We start from the raw sequence: 21,244 nt of genomic DNA on the forward strand, positions 1-21,244 counted from the left end.
TGCATCATATTCAAATCAATACAATACAATACAATATGAAGAAATAATGAATTATCAAACGACATGTATTGAATTTTGTGATCCTATTTGTCTTCCATATGATATCTTCCAGAATATATGTAATTTTCATATGTTCAAATGTCTCTTTGTTCATGGGACAGCTGTACATGCCATTGATCACACTAGAGTATGTATACCTGTCTATGGATATTTTAGTTGATTCATTCAATTCCACTGTAGATAATATATGCAAAAAAACTAAACTCCAGAAACTATCCCATGACTATTTCATAAAATGGTTACATTTTATCCCTGTACAAGCAGATTTGTGCCTGAGCATGATGGTAAAATTTTTATGACCCTCCTCTAAATCACTAGTCACTATTACTTATGAACAATAGTGAAAGAAATTAAATTTTCTGAGGAAAGGGCACCACCTACTGGAGTAAACTGGAAAGTGACCAAAGTGAAGCATTAACAGCCAAGCAAATCTAAGGGACACATGTATTTTTAGACTGTTGATTTACTTGTTGAAATTTAAATTTGTTACAGGTCAGATTTATTGTGAATCTGGATTATACTGGTCATGTCTTCTGGAGCAAGACTGTCATCCTTCCAGCACCACCTAGCAAACAACAAACAGCAATTAGCTATTTATAGCAATTCAGAAAAAGAAAAAAAGACTGATTTTCTTCCAAAATGTGCAAAACGTGCCAGTCTTTTCTGAACAGTATCAAAACAATAGCTCCGTTCCAAACGTAGTGTGCTGTCTGTCTAGACAGCATTTTAAGGAATCATATAGGCACACCTCGAACAGTAGGCAAAAAGATTGCCTACCAAAATGCCAAATTTGACCAAAATATAACGTAGCACCTCCCACGGATAAAGCAAGAATAATGTAAATTATATATAATAATACATGAATAATAATTTAAGAAAAAACAAGAAAACATTTACATCTAAAATAAATGTGCATATTATTGTATATTCCTCTTTTTTTATTGATTATGTTATACACTTACAGCTATATTTGCACACTACCGTTCAAAAGTTTGGGGTCAGTATTTTTTATTTTACTTTTATTCAGCAAGGATGCATTAAATTCACGATCATGTGACACTGAAGACTGGAGTAATGGATGCTGAAAATTCTGTTTTGCATCACAGGAATAAATTACATTTGAAAATACATTCAAATAGAAAACAAATATTTTAAATTATAATAATATTTCACAATATTACTGTTTTTACTGTATTTTTGAGCCTTGATGAGCATAAGATATGTCTTTCTAAAACATTAAAACAACATGCTAACATCAAATTAAGATCTATTTGTATGCCGTGTGGAGTTGGAGTTTCTTGGCCTTGGGGAATGATATGCTGTTTTTTTCTATCTAGGTAATCAAATTACAGCACTCACAGGCTTCCTGAAGCTAAGCCAAACGGCATATCTGGTCCACATAGAGCTCTCCAAAATATAACAGGGCACGTGTCTGGTTGTAAAACATGGATTTAGGAATCGGGACATAAAAGTAAACTCACCCCTTCCGCAGCATGGCATTCCAGAACATCTGTTCAGAAGGATAAACCCAGTTCTGGCCTGTGCCTGATCGTGGGATTTTAGACTCCTCTCTTTTCACGGACAGAGGGAACGGCTGGTCCGGGGTGGGCACCTGGTTTGGAGGGGACATCTGTGGGACAAAATTGGTGTGTGCCACCATTTACTTAATATGCATGATTAAGAACAGCCATTCTTACTTTTGACCTTTGGTTGTAACATTGGTGAGAAATAAAAAGATACAACAATTAAAGTGATAGTCATACATCCTTTAAATGACCATACAATGAACCATGTGGTACAAAATTACACTAAATGACACAGTAGGAAAAGTAAATAAAATATGTTTTATTTAACAAAACAAAAAAGGCATTGAGTGATTGAATACAAAGGCAAAAAAAGAAAGAAAGAAAGAAAGAAAGAAAGAAATCACAACATGGATTCCTGTATATCTCACGCCAGTAAAAGACAATCCTTCATATGTCTGGCTCTCAGAATAACACATTTTAAAATCCAAGTACTTAGTTCATTAAAAACAGAACCACTTTAAAATAGTTTCCACGCAAATCGCTGTAAGCCATCTTAAACTGTCTTTCATACATTTTAAATCAAAACTCATGCGCTCACATCTGTGCCGCCATTGAATGCACATGTACAGTATGAGTATCTACACTAAATTCGTCAAACGTACTGACAACGAATTTTAAAATGAATTCATAAAAGTATCACTGTATTGTGGATTCTCTCATATGCTGTATATATCTACTCAGATACATTGACCACTTGTATATCCTTCCGTTAAAAAAATAATAAATATGCCGTACAAACATTATCATGCTGTCCCAGCGCAAAACTGGTTCAATAAATTAGGTACGATGCAGGAAAATGATCCGACGTTGAGAAGTCTTTGAACATTCACGAGCTACACTCTTCTCTACTCTTTTGAAATTACTTTTAAAACCATTCATAATCGATCATTTAAGGTCAGTATTGATCGGATGCACTGTACACCAACGTAATTAAAATAATTACCGTATGTTCAATAACATTTCTATGTACAATGCAAACATTCAGAGAACAACATCGCCGCATGCAATTAACTGTACAGTGTGAACAAAGCGTGACATCCGTTTCATGGGAACGGAGCGAAATCTGAACAGAATCTGGAGTGAGTGTAAACCGGTTTCATTCTTAAAAACAGTTCTGTATTAATGCAATCACAATGCATCAATGCTCATATCTTGTATATATAAAATATTTTGCCTATTTAACCCACAGTTGGATCTCATCTGTGCATCCGTTAAAATATCTAATACATCTCAAGTATGTGATATTAATTTTCCAGGAGATTCTTGTTGAGTACACGGATCCAGATTGCCGATTTTCCTCGTTTAGTGCAGTGCAGTTGTGTGGACGAATCTTTCACAGTCAATATAAGCGGCTTTGAAGTAAACGTGAACATCAGGTGACTGACCACTTGGCCCCTTTGCACAGTACAGTGATTGAGAGTGAGGGACTGAATTTTGATGAATAAACAATGTGGTTTACCTGCCCACAGTTTAAAATTAAAACCAAACATGGTTAAAAGACAGTTCAGCCGGTGAACTCGAACAGTGCATCGTTTGCACTTTTTGGTGTACAGTTTCAAAACAAACACAAAATTATATATATATATAAACTTTAAACCATTGCTTTCTCCAGTGAAAAAGTTCTGTCTGATTTAGGAGAGAAATATGCACAGATCAAGCCAGCGAAAGCAGTCCAAAACAGTTCTAAATAAATATGTTTAATAGTCTTTTTCACTGGAGAAAGCATTATTATTAACTCATATTTTGGATAGAAGCAACGGTTTACACTTAAAATGCCTTAATGATGATTTGTTTTTCAAACATGCAGCTTTTCACTTCACAAGACGTTAATTGATGGACTCAAGTTGTGTGGTTTATTGTGATGTTTTTATCAGCTGTTTGGACTCTCATTCTGACGGCACCCATTCACTGCAGAGGATCCATTGGTGAGCAAGCGATGGAATGCTAACTTTCTCTAAATCTGTTCCGATGAAGAAACAAACTCATCTACATCTTGGATGACCTGAAGGTGAGTACATTTTCAGCAAATTTTTATTTTTGGGTGAACCCACAATGAAATCTCTTTGGTCAAAACTCCGGCACCACTTTAAATAATAAATTACATGGGTACAGATTGGCTTGGCTTTTGTCTAATTGTGTTTTTACTTTTGGTAAGAAGATGCAAACAACAAATAATGGTAAAAAAAATAAAAAATAATAATAATAATGCTGGAAATGTTATGTTACAGTTAGGATACAATGTTAAGTCATGATACTATAGCTAATCATTTTAAATCATAATAATGAATCCACACAATAAAACTAGAAACACAAAGTAAATAGTGTTAATTCATATCTCATGTTGTCTTTAATGGTTTCAAGATGTAAATATTTTGTACTTTAATCAGACAAATGCCTACCGTTGGTTTACACACGGTGTGGAAAACTCTGCAAGCAGACGGAAGTTAGCAAAATAAGGCAACATTCCTTGACCCTGGAAACACAAGGTGAAGAACAAACAAACTATGACACGGACACGAGTTATAGAAATGCACAGCCTTATGAATCAGCTCCAACAGTCTCAATATCTCCTGCTGTCAGGTACCCACAGTAATTGCTTCAGTGCCCAGTTATGATACTTCACTCTGACAGACATAACAAAAGAGCAAAGTAAACAAAAAAAATTTAGAAAATAGAAAAAGGGTTGCAGGGATAGTTATTCTATTAATATAGGATTTATTTTAAGATCAAATAATGTCCTTCAGTTTTTATTGTCTATATTTAGCTTGTTATTTTCAGTGAATATGTAGAGGACTTACAATTGTTTACTTACAATGTAAGTAAAATTACATCCATGTATGGAGTAGAAGAATGCATGATAATTAGAGTGATTATGCTAATATTATGTCAACTGTATGCATTGTTCAATAAATCATGAAAAAAATTTATGTTTTCAATTATGTACTAAATAAATAAAGCAGAAGAAATTAGATAATCTGGCTCCAAACTAAAACAAACTATTTTTTTGTTCAGATTACTGATATTTGCCATTTAAAAATCCCTGAATTAATTAATATAAATGGATAACAGGATGATTTTAACAACGTTAATTATGAAATTAGAAACTGAAAACTGTGCTTTCAGTAATAACAACCTGCATTTCAAATAAGCCACATATTGTCAGGCACATACACTCTTAAAAATAAAGGTGCTTCAAAAGGTTCTTCAAGCGATGCCATAGAAGAACCATTTTTGGTTCCACAAAGAACCATTCAGTCAAAGGTTCTTTAAAGAACCATCTCTTTCTTGCGTTTTTATAATCTGAAGAACCTTCTTTCGCCACAAAGAACCTTTTGTGAAACAGAAAGGTTCTTCAGATGTTAAAGGTTCTTCAGATGTTAAAGGTTCTTTATGGAACCATTTAGACAAAAAGGTTCTTCTATGGCATCGTGAAGCACCTTTATTTTTAAGAGTGTACAGTGTGGTCCAAATGTCTGATACCACTAGTGAAAAACTTTCTATTGTGAATTCTTCACTACAAATTATAATTATTGAAATGAATATTGAAAAGTGAAAAGTTCAATTTAACAATTAAAACAGAATTTTTTTAGTATTTAATTTCTTATATTTTTTGCTTTAAAGGGATAGTTCAACAAAAAAATGAAAATTCTGTCATTAATTACTCACCCTCATGTCGTTCCAAACCCGTAAGACCTTTGTTCATCTTCGGAACACAAATTAAGATTTTTTGTGAAATCAAAAGCTTTCTGACCCTGCATAGACAGCAACAGAACTGCCACGTTCAAGGCCCAGAAAGGTAGTAAGGGCATCATTAAAATAGTCCATGTGACATCAGTGGTTCAACCGTCATTTTTTGAAGCTACGAGAAAACTTTTTGTGTGGAAAGAAAACAAAAATAAGGACTTTATTCAACAATTTCTTCTCTTCCATGTCAGTCTTCACCACGCGTTCACGAGAGTACCACGACTCATGCATGTTGTGCTGCTGACACAGGAGCCGGTGTTCCGACGTAAAACCCGGATGCACTACGCCTTGTTTACAAGCAGAGGAATGCACACGCATGCGTCGTAGTGATACTCCCATGAACGCAACAAGGAAGAGAAGAAACTGTTGAATAAAGTCATTATTTTTGTTTTATTTGCACACAAAAAGTATTCTCGTAGCTTCATAATATTACGGATGAACCACTGATGTCACACTGATGAAAATCTTAATTTGTGTTCCAAAGATGAACGAAGGTCTTATGGGTTTGGAACGACATCAGGGTGAGTAATTAATGACAGAATTTTCATTTTTGGGTGAAATATCCCTTTAATGACAGCAGCTCTCAAGCAGCATGATTTCCACAAGTTTGTCTGATGATCAAGTTTTTCAGCATGATTTGAGAACGATCCAAAGAGCATATTGTGCTTCAGTGGACGCAATCTAACCATATGAACAAAGTTGTTCACGTCATATTTATTTGATTATGACTTTGTAACATCATTTACTCACCCTCAAGCGGTTCCAAACACAAAAGATGATATTTTGAACAATGTTGGTAACCAAACAGTTGACGGCAGCCATTGAGTTCCATAGTATGGAAAAAAATTACTCTGGAAGTCAATGGCTACTGTCAACCGTTTGGTTACCCACATTCTTCAAAATATCTTTTTATTTTCAACAGAAAAAAAGAAACGACTTGAGGGTGAATAAATGATGAAAAATTTCATTTTTGGGTAAACTATCCCTTTTAAGCATTTTTTTATAATTTAAATGTTATTTTAAAAATATTCCAAAACGCTAATACTTTATTTCTAGGTAAAAAATTAAAAATCCCAGATTTTTAATGTGGTCTTATACTTTTGGATCCCACTGTATTAGTATAGCAATGGTCAGCCATGCAAGTTTTGTAAAATGAAGCCTTTAATAGCCTTTCCTTGCAAAGAGAGGATTATTTGGACCTATTCCAATGAAATGTTCCTCTCCAAACCAGTTTTGGCATTATCATTCCTCTAGCAAGAAAATAAATATTTGGCATCTCGATAACACACTTACCTTGAGGTCTGCAATTAAAACATGCATTAGCATACTTACTGCAAAATGGACCATATAAAATCAAGGATAAAAAATAATAATCAGGTTGGCTAGCAGATGCATGCTGGTGCCCCTAGGTACTGGTAAGTCCATACTGTAACTGGGCTTCAGTAACTGCTCAGAGTTCCATAACAGCAGGACAGCAGACAAGACAGGAGAGAGTCCATCTAGATCAGCCAAGCCTATATCCCTCATCTCTAACCCCGTCTAACAGTGACACTGGTAGTTTTTGCATGAAGGGGTTTGCTGGTCAGAGGAAGTGAGGCTGCGTTATTCAAGAAGTCATGTTAGGTGGGACAGAGACAGACTGACAGACAGACTCTTGGAAAAAAAAGGTTGAGAAAAAATGCAAAAAGAACGAACGACACAGAAGCAGCAACACCATTTAAGACTCGCTGGACATGCACTATGAGAAACAAATCGAACGACACTGACAAATTATTTATATTTTATTCTACTTCTAAAAAAAAAAATAGACTAACAGTTTGATAGAACATTAAAGGTTAAATGTCAGTGCTAAATTTAGCGAAATGCTCTGTTCTTAAGATGAAGCACAATTATTAAGCACTGAAGAGACTGATGGGGTACATTATGCTTATGATAATAATAAGGCGGATATTATAATTTAGCCTGGGAAGAAGGCAATAATTAACAAAAAGACACTTAAAAGTTCCAGTTTTAACACTAATAGCATTTCTAAACACAGGAAACAATAACAACGAATGACATTTCCAACGACAGACTTAATTACTCACTGAGACCCAACAGAAGACTTCCAGCTCCATGTTAAATTACACCTATTATCTTGTAATAATAATTTAGAAAAAGGCTTGAAATGGCAGTCATAAAAGTGACCAGTGACAGTATGGTCTACATCCTGACAACAAAATGCACGTTCAGGTTTGAGGCGATCCTCAAAGTTGCATTAAATCAGTGCAAGGTAACTGTAGGGTATGTAAGCAACAATAAAGCCATTCATATGAAAAGTCGCTGCCCCAGATGCATTTTTAGGATTTTTATTTATTTATTTGTGGTGGCTTTTTTTTTTTTTTAAATGAACAAGCCAAGACAATTAATTAGACCATCAAAAATCATTTGTCATGGTCTTTCTACATAACAGGTGCCCTTTGAGTTTCTGTTGTATGTATTTGTATGCACAAAACTGTGTAAAAAATAAATAAAAATCGAATACAGTATTTTTGATCACACTTTTTTTTTTTTTTTTACCATTCATGCATTTAGTAAACACATAGTGTGCAAGCATGACCCAGAAAACATGTTACCATGTCAGGTCATTCTGTGAGGATTACCTATTAATGACTTTAACAATTAACAGATTTTAATAAGTTAACTAAAGTTAATAAGAATTTAATTAAAAGATTTCATTCAGTAGCATACAGTATGTAGTTATTACAAGGTATATAAAATTAAAAATGTAAATAATTAAATATAATCTATATAAATATATAATATATATACACACACACACACACACACACACACACACACACACACACACACGCCAGGCTCTTAATGCATCGTTTTTCCTTCTGGAGCTTCAGTGACTTTTTGAACCTTTCAAGTGTGAAAAGATGGATCTCAAAATCATACAGTCATTGTTGGAAAGGGTTCAAATATGCAAAAGAAGCTGGAAAACCAAAAGGTAATTTTTATAAATTCAACTATTATTTTCTCTTGTGGACTATATTTAGACGTCTTTTATGTGAAATAACTTACTCGGGTCAGTACTAAATAAAAAACATGCCTATTAACAACATATATAAAATTGTTAAAACATTATAGACCGTGACTTTAAATATCACCTTTAATTGTTTTAGGCACCCGTTTTACAGAATGACTCATGCCAAACAACTGAGCATCAACAGATGCTATTTTAAATGTTTAGGGCTGAGGACCAGATCAGCCTGTTATTCAGCAAAAACCTTCTCATATTGTGAGTGTGGAGCATCTCGACACAGCCCAACAAACAAGTGCTTTCTCGCTGTTACCCATCCTGCAGTTGAGACGTGGTTGTTAGGTTTTAGAAGAGAGGCTTCAGGAGGAAGATCGGCTCAAAGCAGGGGAAGGTAGCAGAGCATGCACACAGGAAACCCTCCAACAGCACCACAGGAACAGCGAGCATCAACACATGCACACAATCCAATCTGGTGCAGTTTGGGCCGAAAGCCGGCCAGAACTGACCGATGGAGTTGCTGGGGGGGGGGCAGTGAGGTAGAGTTGGAGAGAATGGACTTCTGCATAACCGTCAATGAGCATTCCATGCAAAAAATACCATCATCATCATAACCATAGTCAGCTACAGAACTTGGTGACCTAGAGGGTAACCGTACAACCGAACCAAGAGTGAACAGTAGTGGCCTCAGTGCTGTAGTCTAGTGGCAAAAGATCTGGGCTGGTAACTGCAACCATTTGGAAACCATTTTTAACAAAAAACAAAGAATACTCTATATAGGGATGCACAAAACAGACAAGTTTCTTGGAAGCCGTTTAAATAAGAGGTGTTATTGTGTTCTTAACTAGACAGAGCACAACAGAACGCCTCAATCTCAAGAAGCATAAAAGCTTTCATCAGTCTAAATGCATTTATGAAATTAAATGAAAATTTTCCAAGACCGCTGTACTGTGCAAACTAATAAATCATGAATGAATGAATGAATGAATAAAGCAAAAACATGTTATTTAATGTTAATATAATTCAGAATTAGATTAATTATTCAACCTCACGTAGGTTATCAACAAGTTAGTTGCTGGATGATTAGTCAACCACATGATTTATCCTTAATATTAAATTTTAAAGAAATTCTACAAACGAGGCCTTTGCATACAGCAGGATCAAGAACCAAGGACATTGTGTTCTAAATCTGAACCTTAAAAAGTTTAAATTCAGAGAAGGTCACAGGTCATATATGGCGTCAAATTTTGCTAAAAATAGCCAAAGAAGGTCACTAGACCAGAATGACAGGGTGCAGTTCTTTCTACAGTATTTCCTGGACATTTATTTAAGATAATGTACAGTCAGTCTGTCATTACTGGTAAATAAACTCCAACAGAGAAATCTTTTTTCACCATGATGGGGTTTATGTTGTCATAAAAACCAGCTGACAGTTCATTATCCTACTTATTACACAGCTATTTGCATGAATAAATAAATGCATCAATGAATGAATGCATAAATAAATACATACACAAACACATAAATGCAATAAAAATAAATAAATGAATAGGCATGAAATACTGATATAAGTTTAAATTATTGTGCGGAAAAAAAGACCACAGATTGAAATGAGAAACATGAAACTGGCAATTATCCATGTTATTATCCCAAAACATTTGCCCACAAAATGCTGCAATTTGCCTGCAATGCCACAAAAATGACCGATCAGAAGTATTTCAGAAAGTCATGTACTAACAGGGACAAATCCTTCGGATCATCCTGTTCCTCTGTTTATGGTTTAGCGATCACTCTCGTGTCGTGGAGCGTCAGCCAGGGAACACAGAGCTTTCAGCACCAGCTGCATAACTGACACTACCACTGCTCACTCTTGGTTGTCCCTTTCCCATCTTGCCTGCATGTTCTGTTACGGGACAACAGGGAACTCACCAGTACATAGTAGTAAGCATACAATGCTGCCAGGTGGTGGATTACAAAAAACTTGTCTCCAATTGCTCTCCAATAGTAAAATATAAGCAGCAGATCTGAAAAACACAGAAAAGGCAAGAAGAGTCAGAACTACTTTAAGGAATAAGAATTAGAAAACACTGCCATAACAGTGATTAATAAATTAATAGAACTAATAATAATATGGCCAACCTGTAATATACCCACATTTCACAAGGAAACACTGATCTATGGACATTTGCAGAACAAACATGTTTCTCTGTGGTCATCTTAACCTTGTTTCAGAGGATTCCATAAAGCCTCTGCCAACACTGTATACCTTTGATGGCTGTCAGGCTATGTTATTTTGGTTTATTTTTTAGAGTTTTTTTTTTTTTTTTTTAATTAACACAAATATTACATGAACTATCAATGTATATGCAAGTCACCAAAGATAACTACCATAAAAATAAAAAGGCATACCACAAAAAAACATTTTCATAAACTGAAATAAATATAATTTGAAAAACTAAAACTAAAAAAAAAAAGATACATTATAATAAAGGTCTAATTTAAACTGGTTTTAATAAACAATTTGGTCTTATTTGTTAATATAAGGTAATGGATTAACAAACATTAATAACAATGATAAATATATGTTTACCGCATTTTATTAATCTTTGTTAATGTTGGTTAATAAAAATACATTTGTTAGTTGTTTGATGAATTGGTTGAAAAATGTGATAACACTTTACACTAAGGTTTTAGTTAACCACTTTAGTTAACCTGAAGTAAGCATGAACAACACTTCTACAGCATTTATTCATCTTAGTTAACGTTAATTTCAACATTAACTGATGCATTATTATAATCAAAAGTTGTGCTTGTTAACATTAGTTAATGCACTGCGAATTAACATGAACTAACAACTGTATTTTCATTAACTAACATTAAGAAAGATTAATAAATACTGTAATAAATGTATTGTTCATGGCTTGTTCATGTTAGTTAATACATTAACTAATGGAACCTTATTGTAAAGTGTTACCAAAAATGTATTAATAATTAACGTGGACATTCTGAATCACTGTTCATTGTTAATTCATATTAATGTAGTTAACTAATGTTAACAAATTAAACTTTACTGTAAAGCGTGTTTCTCCATCAGTTAATGATAAATTAGTCCAATTTCAACTTATGTACATTAAGTACATAATTGCATTATATTGGTCAAAAAATTTGTAACAAGTTAAGAGAAAAAATTACAACTCAAAATAGAAAAAAAACTAATCGAAACAAAGCTCAATAATCAAGTGCAAAAAAAATAAAATAATGAAAGTAAAATCTGAAAAACAAATTGAAACATGACCCTGGACCACAAAAGCAGTCTCAAGTCGCTGGGGTATATTTGTAGCAATAGCCAAGAATACATTGTATGGGTCAAAATTATAGATTTTTCTTTTATGCCAAAAATCATTAGGATATTAAGTAACGATCATGTTCCATGAAGATATTTTGTAAATGTCCTACCGTAGATATATAAAATCTTAATTTTTGATTAGTAATATGGATTGCTAAGGACTTCATTTGGATAAGTTTAAAGGCGATTTTCTCAATATTTAGATTTTTTTGCACCCTCAGATTCCAGATTTTCAAATAGTTGTATCTCGACCAAATATTGTCCGATCCTAACAAAGCTTATTTATTCAGCTTTCAGATTATGTATAAATCTCAATTTAGAAAAATTGACACTTAAGACTGGTTTTGTGGTCCAGGGTCACAAATGTCATCATCCTTCAAAAACATAATATTATAAGACATTTTACAGAATCATCTGCAACCAGGTTAAAATGGTCACAGAGATGGTGAAATGTTTCTAGAGAGGCGTTTCTTTGTTGAAAATGGGATAACCAGCTATTTAAATAAGTCAATCTACTAGAAACCCGCAAAAATGCAATCAGGAGCATTAGTACAAAAAAATGTACTTGAATTTTCAAATCTAACTCTCAGTATTACAATAAACCCCCAAAATATCTTGCATTTAATGCATAATGCAGCACTCCAAACACTATCAGATATCTGCAGTAAGCTCTCACCAGATATGAGGTAGCCTGTAGTAATGCTCACGTTTATCTTCACCAGAGTAGGATCTCCCCTGTTGTGGTAAAGATGAGGACAAGGCACTGAGATTTACAAGATCACCTTAAAACAGTAACTGAAAGCGTCCTGCTCATCTGTAAAGAGCAGCGCTTTCCCAGCATGCCCTGCATGCAGTGTGACCGGTCGGTTTAACAGCAGAGCGCTCACCATACGGGGTCCTGATTGACGGCCTCATCGAAGAACAGGATGTAGAGGCAGAAAAGGCCAACTAACAGGGCATGGAGCGTGGACACGGTCCTGAAGAGACATAAAAAGCGGTTTTATCACACATGACAGCAGTGTTAACAGTAGTTTGCTTCTCCCATAAAACAACGTCAAGTTGAAACAATGGAAATAGAGCGATTGACTGATGACACTGTGTGTCCTACATCTACAGATCTCCTCCAGCTGGCTGTTCTCTTAACAGCCCACTGAAATGAGCATTATCGCTGCCATCTTCACCAGTTTCTTTATGCATACACAGACGTTAGTGATTGAGCGACAGCTTACAACCTGCTCTCCACAGCAAAGTCTTCTGATAAGACATTCCCAGTTCTTGTTCTTCCCAGTGAATCAAAAGCATTTGTTAAGGAATCATTTAGACATACCTGTTTGCACTGTATGAGTCTTTTGACCCAGTTCTTCTCAACGTATCAAAACCACATGGTACAACCAGTGTAATCTGATTCCTAAACAAATTACTCTTGGAGCCAGTTCTTTTTAGTGAATCAAAACCATACAGTGCAACCAGTTTTCCAAATGATTCTTTTGAGCCGATCTTTTAGTAAATCAAAGAGAAACAGTGCAACCAGTTACGACTAAATGACTCCCAAATGAATTAGTCTTTTGAGTGAATTCTTTTTAATAAATCAGAACCACACAGTGCAACCGGTGTAGTCCGATTCCTAAACAAATTACTCTTTGAACCAGTTCTTTTTAGTGAATCAAAACCATACAGTGCAACCAGTTTTCCAAATGATTCTTTTGAGCCAATCTTTTTAGTAAATCAAATAGAAACAGTGCAACCAGTTTTCCAAATGATTCTTTTGAGCCAATCTTTTTAGTAAATCAAATAGAAACAGTGCAACCAGTTTTCCAAATGATTCTTTTGAGCCAATCTTTTTAGTAAATCAAATAGAAACAGTGCAACCAGTTGTCTAAATCAGTGGTTCCCAACCCTGGTCCTGGAGGCACCCCAACACTGCACATTTTGCATGTCTCCTTTCTCTGACGCACCAATTTCAGGTCTTGGAGTCTCTACTAATGAGCCGATGACCTGAATCAGGTGTGTTTGATTAAGGAGACATACAAAACGTGCAGTGTTGGTGTGCCTCAAGGACCAGGGTTGGGAACCACTGGTCTACATGATTCCCAAATGAATTAGTCTTTTGAGTAAGTTCTTTTTAATAAATCAGAACCACACAGTGCAACCGGTGTAGTCCGATTCCTAAACAAATGACTCTTGGAGCCAGTTCTTTTTAGTGAATCAAAACCATACAGTGCAACCAGTTTTCCAAACGATTCCTGAACAAATTATTCTTTTGAGCTGGATCTTTTTAGTAAATCAAATAGAAACAGTGCAACCAGTTGTCTAAATGATTCCCAAATGAATTAGTCTTTTGAGTAAGTTCTTTTTAATAAATCAGAACCACACAGTGCAACCGGTGTAGTCCGATTCCTAAACAAATGACTCTTGGAGCCAGTTCTTCTTAGTGAATCAAAACCATACAGTGCAACCAGTTTTCCAAATGATTCCTGAACAAATTAGTCTTTTGAGCCGGATCTTTTTAGCAAATCAAACACATACAATGCAATTAGCTATGTCTATGTGATTATCAAATGAATTGAGTCAGATCTTTTAATGAATCGGTGTAATCCAATTCCTAAACAAATGACTCGTTCAATCAAACGCATACAGCTTACAATTACTCCTTTGTACTTAAGAAACACTGAACATGAGATGGTAATACATCTAAAGAGAAATGCAGAACTAGTCCCAGCGCCCAAAGAGACGACACAAAACATGTTTCTGTACCTTGAGTTCCACTCGATCTTCTGTTTGTGGGTGAGTTTGAGGAAGCCAGGGCTGATTCTGGATGACGCCCATGGGCTCACGCTGTGAAAGAGCCACTGGAAGGTGCAAAAACTCACCACAGAGATGAGCAGGATCAGCTGGCTGAAGGGGTCCATGGCCACCCGACCCCACTGCAAGAGAAAGAGCAACAGAAAAAAAACACTTGAAGACGCTTTACAGTAAGACATGAACATCTAGGACCTGAAATCACAATGGAAAGCTGTGAAACAGAAAGCACAGTTTCAGTAGAAAAGTAAGGTAAATGTTTAACAGACATGCCCTCTGCCATTACTGTGTTAGCAATGAGAAACAAAAGAGGTGATGCAAATCCCACGTCTCTATCTGAAGCTCATAAAATACAGGCTATGGGAACGGTCACAATATCAGTCCTCTCTGGCTTTATTTAAAGCATCATTGGTTGATATTAATGCTGCCAGGCATGATACAAGAATTTGTTGACCATTCCAAAACACTGTCCAAAATCTCAATATGTTACACATGCAGGTTGCACAACTGTTCTAGTGGGCTTCGGTTGTCATAAACGACACAATATGCAATACTTGATAATAGTACTGTATGTACAGATCATATTGAGCTTGATCTAAATGTCAGCCTTCTCCTCATACAGTTCCTCTTGCAGTCTGTTGCTGTCACTGTGCACCAGAAAAACAAGTCTGTCCCCTTTGAAGCACATAGTTAGGAAGCAGTAATGCATAATGATAAAGCTTGGGCCAAAATAATCATAGCATTTCAACTGGGTCTAGCAGGAGTGAATAAGCACAAAGAGCAAAAGACATAGATCCCATTCTATATATTAGAGCCCGACCGATATATCGTTTTGCCAATATTATCGGCCGATATGAGCCTGTCGCCGATATATCGGTATCGGCGAATATGCCGCAGATATGAAATGTTTTTTTTACAGAACATATAATGCAGATAAAATCCTTGAAATCGTGTAATTACTTAGTTTGTCCAGCAGAGCGCGCTCCATTTTTTGCTACTGCAGACCTGGATGAAACACTTTAAAGCTTAAGTCTATGGAAAATCATTGAAACTTTGAACGGCCATATCTCCGTAACGGCGTGGCGATTCCGCACCAAATTGGGGGGGATCCCTTCAGCTCAAGGAGCCCTCTCGAACACGAATTGAGTGTACGTCTCGAGGCCCTCTTTCGAATGAGACCACCCCCGCGTGGATAGCCCCCAGGGTTCGGGAGTTACGGCTAGTTAAATTTGCGGTCCGGCGCCGACCGATCTAGCGATACCGGGGGGCTACCGACGCGCGGAGGGTGGCGTTCGAGAGGGCTCCTCGAGCTGAAGGGATCCCCTGAATTTGGTGCGGAATCTAAAATATTACTAAAATATTTTGTTAATAAATATATATACAACTAACACCCCGTTACTTTGTGCATCGCACTCCCCTATATTATGTCACACTTCACACTTCTCTAGTAAGTTTCGTCTGTGTGTGTGAAGACAGTGGCGCAAATCTGTGAATGAATGTTACTGTCTTTACTGTCACATTTGATCAATTTAATGCATCCTTGATGAACAAAAGTATTATATTTATTTTATTTATTTAGAATCTTGCTTAATCCAAACTTTTAAATAGTAGTGCATCACAGTTTCCTCAAATTTTGTGCAGCACAACTGTTTTCAATGTTGACATCTTGACGATAATACTAAAGGTTTCTTGAGCACCAAATCAGCATATTAGAATCATTTCTGAAGGGTCATGTGACCCTGAAGACTGGAGTAATGATGCTGAAAATTAAGCTCTGCATCACAGAAATATATTACACTTTACATACATGCATATGCACATATATACACACAGACACACTAAAAAAAAAACAATACTGTGAAATATACTGTACTTATCAGTACATATAATTTACAAATATGTAAAGGAAAATCCAGAAAACTCGAGGAGGAAGCATCATTTTACATCTTCCACAGGGTATCTAATTGCTCATAACATCTCCTGTTGATCTACTTTCATGACCTCTGGCCCATAACAGCTAATGGAAAACATGAATCGCACTCTTACCTGAGGCTGTGTGTTCAAAGGACTAGAGAAAAATACAAAACATGCACCCTTTGCACTGAGAGTGTAGTGAGAAGAGACTGATACGGTTTTGAAAACCATGAAACTGGAGTTTTGTGGCTTTTAGTCTGCATACTAGCTTTAAGGTCATCTCGTTCCCAATATAAACTTTTAGCAGAGAAACAGAAACCGAAATTAAAAAAAAGATAAATGTCCACTCAACATTGCAACGACAGATGCAGCCGTTAAACCGTCATCTGCAGCATACAGAGTCTCTACTGTTTCTACGTGTCGCAACAACTGCAGACTTCCAACGGCAAGCCAACAGTCAAGGAGCTCTGCATATCAGCAGAGATAGATTAAACAAGTTTCACACAGGAAATTAGTCACTCTTTCCTATCCTAACATGCCTTGACTTGCTCATTATTACTACAACAAACAGTTTCCAATACCACCTCCCTAAATAAGTATATTCCAACACCCAAAGGGTGAAGGGTGCCATTTCTGCACCACATAGCGGTAACAAAACATAGGCTCCCTACACTAGTCTTTCACTGATTGGACAAAAAGGTCGTTTCACCGCAAACTAATGCCTCTGGTTCAGCCAATGTGTCTACTTTGGGTTAGTTGGAACAATCAAAGAGGGAGTTCAGTGCTGGCAAGATAGGCTTTTAATAAAGCTTGCCTGTCTATGCACTAGAAACACAAAATTGTGTTTTAATTCCTGCGACATGATTAGACAAAACCGAAAGAAATGCCCTGAAGCTGTCCAAAGATTTCCAGATGATGCAAAATGATGCGTTTTGCATTATCCAGTGGATTCATGGTGCAGGTAACTAGAGGTAGACCGATATGCCGATATTTGTCATTTTTAAATTATCAACATCGGTTGAGAAGTTTTGCACAATAACTATCAGAAGTAGCTTTTATTTTGACAGTGCTAAGAAAGCCAGCATGTGAACGCAGATGCGAGTGTAATCTTTAAATCCTTGATTTCAAACTATGCTGTGCTATATCCAGTTTGTTTCCAAGTCATATGTCAATATGTTCAGTATGTAAAATTAGCATTACCTGATCTTCATTTAAGAAAATGATTCCCAGTGCGCAAAAACTTACTAGATTACTGAGTGCACTGTTAGTTAGTGTTTTTTACTTCCTTTTTAGTCAATGTATTAAATATGTAAAATTTCATTGCAGCAATCGGTATGCATGTTATTTCAATTAAACAGTGTGATATCATAAATATCAGCTTTATATCAGCCATCACAAAATCCATATCGGTCAACCAATACAGTTAACACGGAGAAATACACACTGTAACAAAGCTGGTTGAAAATCTACTAACTTATCTGTTAAATGAATAAAAAGCATTAAGAAGGTTATAAACAACGGAGTTGTAGTCAGCATTATTTCAGAACATGGTCAAACAACTTAACTAACAGACTGTGACATCAGCACATCTCCTCATGGGGCGACAGGAGTCAAAAAACATGCGGTCACTAAATTTAGATGTACTTTATAGGCAACATGCACACATAGAGGAGGGGTGAGGGTGAGTGTATTTAAAGGCCTATACAGGTTCACACTTGTTGTGAAGGGCAGGCATCCAAAGAGGTCATGATGCAATCTATGGTAACAGGAAGTTCTACAGTTTTCACAGATGAACACGTGCTGCATGTGCATTCATCTCAATTGTGAACAAGCAGTTTAAGAAACAAAAACCCAACTGTAAAAGCTTTCTGTTGCAGAAATGTTTGATTGGGTATATTAACATGCTTTCCATACTGGTGTACAGGTTTGTCATGTGGGTGGCAGATCACAGCATTGACAAAGCTGCATTGCTGGCATGCTTTGGTGCATTGAGTAAATGCATCATATTTCAAGAGAAGCAGTGCTGCCTTGAATGAAAGATTGACCAGGCAAAGCAAGGCTCATAGAGCAGCAGAATGGATGGGCTGCTAAATGAATGCGTTATTAAACCCCTGAGAAAACTGCAGTGCAAAAGCAGCCAGCCACAATCTACAAAGTACGCACACAAATATACAAAAACATACATTTAATTAGATTACTTTTTAAAATTAAGGCCTGGAAACCACAATTTTACATTTTTAAATTGTGGTTTCCATGCCTTAATATTAAAAAGTTATTGAATTAAATATACTTAAATATACTATAAACATATATATACTTTGTGGCAGGTACCATGGTATCATGATGTCAATGCTAAGGTACATTTATATGGATCAATGGAGTGCAATCTGTTCATACAAAAATACATTAGAAAGGAAATGTATACATGGAATGACTTGAATACACATCTTCTATGATAAACATGTTTTCAACTTTTGGAAATAAATATATTAGTATTATTATTATTGGAAATAAAAAAATATATATATATTTATGAGACAAAGTCAAAAAGTCAGGTTGACCATTTTTAGATGATCCCAATGTAGAAAAGATAGATATTGCAGTTTAGCAAGAAGAATCCTTAATTGCTATAATTATTTTTGTTTATTACAGTTTTGTTTCCAATGATATTCACAGATCATTTTTAAACATAATCATAACTGATTTAAAAAAAAAACATATTTTTACAAATTGCAAATGTTTGTGTCTTTGTTTTTGTCAATAAAACAATGTTTAACATTGCTTGATTTGTACCACCTGACATTTAAGAGTCAAAATCAAACCTTATATATATATATAGCATCAACGTATATATAACATCAACAAATATTACATTTAATACAAAACAAATATTACAAATAATAAATTTCTAAGAACATGGCACATGTTCACTTGGTATTTGAATACTGTACACACATTACAGCTCTCAAAACTGAAAGTAAAACAAAATAAGGAAGCGCAGAATAAAAGACCTCAGAAGAAAGTACTTTTCAGAAGTCAGAAACACATTTGTTGATGAAAAATGCCAAATACATCCAAAACATCTGTGCTGCATTTAGCATTCCCATTAAATAGAGAAAATGAATGGTGTTCTAGTCGCAAACCTGAACAAATGTTTCCCTTCAATACTGCCATGCATCTTCAGCTCGACTCAAACACATCTTCAAGTGCATAATTAAATATTAAACTCAGATTTAGGCTTTTAAATGTCTTTTTAGCCTTCATTTGTCAATAAAGTTGGTCATTTAATCATCATCGGCTGGTGTGCTGCATTGAACCTCATTGCTTGTGAAACATATGCACATATATATGTACATTTGTGATTAGATGAGCATTTTATGAAGATTTGTGCGCGTGGCAAAAATACATCAAAGCCCGTAATTCAGCACTGACCGTCTGATAACACAAATAAATACTGAATCACATCTCTACTAAAGCTCTGAAAAACATTGCGATGGACGGAAATCGACTCAAGCCTGCTGCTTTCTTTAGGCCAAATCACACCGCAGTGCTGGCTGAAAACACAACGCTTGTGCATTCAAATATTGCTTGATATCACGCAATACATGCATTAACCATCTGCTAACCTCTTATCGATCATCAACGGTGTCTGTTGGTTAGTTGTGCATGGTGTCTGAAAACATGGGCTGATAACAATCCGTGTTTTTCGTCAATCAGACACATGCATGATTCTCCTCTCTCCACGGCGATATGAAATGCATGATTTCATATCAAACGGAGAAACGGGTGGTCCTTATAATAATCTCAATCTGCGATGCGTGTGGATGTGAACCGATCGATGTGTGTGGATGATGGCTGTACGTTACGTGGAGGTGAGGGAACGAGATGATCCAATTTCAGCTTCATTCTTAAAGAGATATTCACACACGGATAATGTCGCTCTTTTGATTCATCAGTGAGTCGAGTCTTTTGAATTCATTCACTAACAAGATTCATTCAGAGGCCGTTTCTGCAGGTTATCGTTACACCAGCAGGTGGCAAAAAAGTGAGTGACTGAATCATTCTCTCTACTGATTCGTTCAAAAAAACAGTTGTTCGGGAAATAATCGCGTTTTCCGTGCAAAGGACAGCTACTTTCCTCCATTTGTGCGCTGCCGAGTTTTATCGAGCTAAATCGACGATACGAAACTACATAAATACAGTTTCAATAAGTTCTTATGTCATTGAAGATGTGTCATTTGTACCCATTCATAATTCTTCATCTCATTTCTCTTCTTGAATGGGATTCTAGTTCATTCGAGTAAATTATGATATATACGTGATAATATAAACACTAGGCCTATATAATTCATAAAATGTGACGATTGTGTTCGTTTACGAACGAGATGTTTCCTTTGGTGTCCTCTGAAGTCTCCTTCAGTGTTGCCAACTAATTTTCAGGGGAAGTTGCTAAAGGCAGATCCATTTGTTGCTAAAAGTTGCTAAATGTCATTGTGATGTCATTGCGTGGTGACGTCATTGCATAACCATGACACAAAACAGCGTTTTTACGTAGAATCCCAAAAATTCTGGGAAGATTTATCTATATATATATTCAACAGAAATCTGGTTATGATTGTGAATTAACATCCAAAGATGTTATCTTATATTTTGAATCAAAAAATGCATCCGTCAATTTTATGATGAATCTTATGATTTTATTTGGTAAATGTCATGTTCATAAAAGTAAAAGAAATAGTTCTAAACCCTGTTTGAAGGTCTTTATGACTG

General features: G+C 35.7%; 1 protein-coding gene across 3 annotated transcripts; it reads right to left on the reverse strand.

Moving 5' to 3' along the window:
- Positions 1-3,639: 3,639 nt before the first annotated feature.
- Positions 3,640-20,395, reverse strand: LOC107590281 (transmembrane protein 56-B-like). Of its 3 annotated transcripts, XM_016278987.1 has the most exons (6): positions 20,101-20,395; positions 14,516-14,685; positions 12,649-12,738; positions 12,438-12,496; positions 10,345-10,439; positions 3,640-4,119 (listed from the first exon to the last, which is right to left on the reverse strand). In XM_016278987.1, the coding sequence occupies exons 2-6, from the start codon at positions 14,668-14,670 to the stop codon at positions 4,042-4,044; spliced, it is 477 nt and encodes a 158-aa protein (XP_016134473.1). In that variant the 5' UTR covers positions 14,671-14,685; positions 20,101-20,395; the 3' UTR covers positions 3,640-4,041. The 3 variants fall into 3 exon arrangements, with proteins under 3 accessions (XP_016134473.1, XP_016134472.1, XP_016134475.1); XM_016278986.1 differs by lacking the exon at positions 20,101-20,395 and having other exon boundaries at positions 14,516-14,940; XM_016278989.1 differs by lacking the exons at positions 10,345-10,439; positions 20,101-20,395 and having other exon boundaries at positions 12,469-12,496; positions 14,516-14,940.
- Between the last annotated feature and the right edge of the window lie 849 nt (positions 20,396-21,244).

Source organism: Sinocyclocheilus grahami, unplaced genomic scaffold, assembly GCF_001515645.1.
Source record: "Sinocyclocheilus grahami isolate Dianchi unplaced genomic scaffold, SAMN03320097.WGS_v1.1 scaffold126.1, whole genome shotgun sequence".
NCBI lineage: Eukaryota > Metazoa > Chordata > Actinopteri > Cypriniformes > Cyprinidae > Sinocyclocheilus > Sinocyclocheilus grahami.

Excerpts from the sequence above, each read along its gene's own strand:
- LOC107590281 (XM_016278986.1), bottom strand. The coding sequence starts at position 14,748 with ATGTTCATGTCTTACTGTAAAGCGTCTTCAAGTGTTTTTTTTCTGTTG. Across the intron at positions 12,497-12,648 it reads GTCAATCAGGACCCCGTATG|GGGAGATCCTACTCTGGTGA; the intron begins GTGAGCGCTCTG and ends TTACCACAACAG. Across the intron at positions 4,120-10,344 it reads ATGCTTACTACTATGTACTG|GGTCAAGGAATGTTGCCTTA; the intron begins GTGAGTTCCCTG and ends TTGTGTTTCCAG.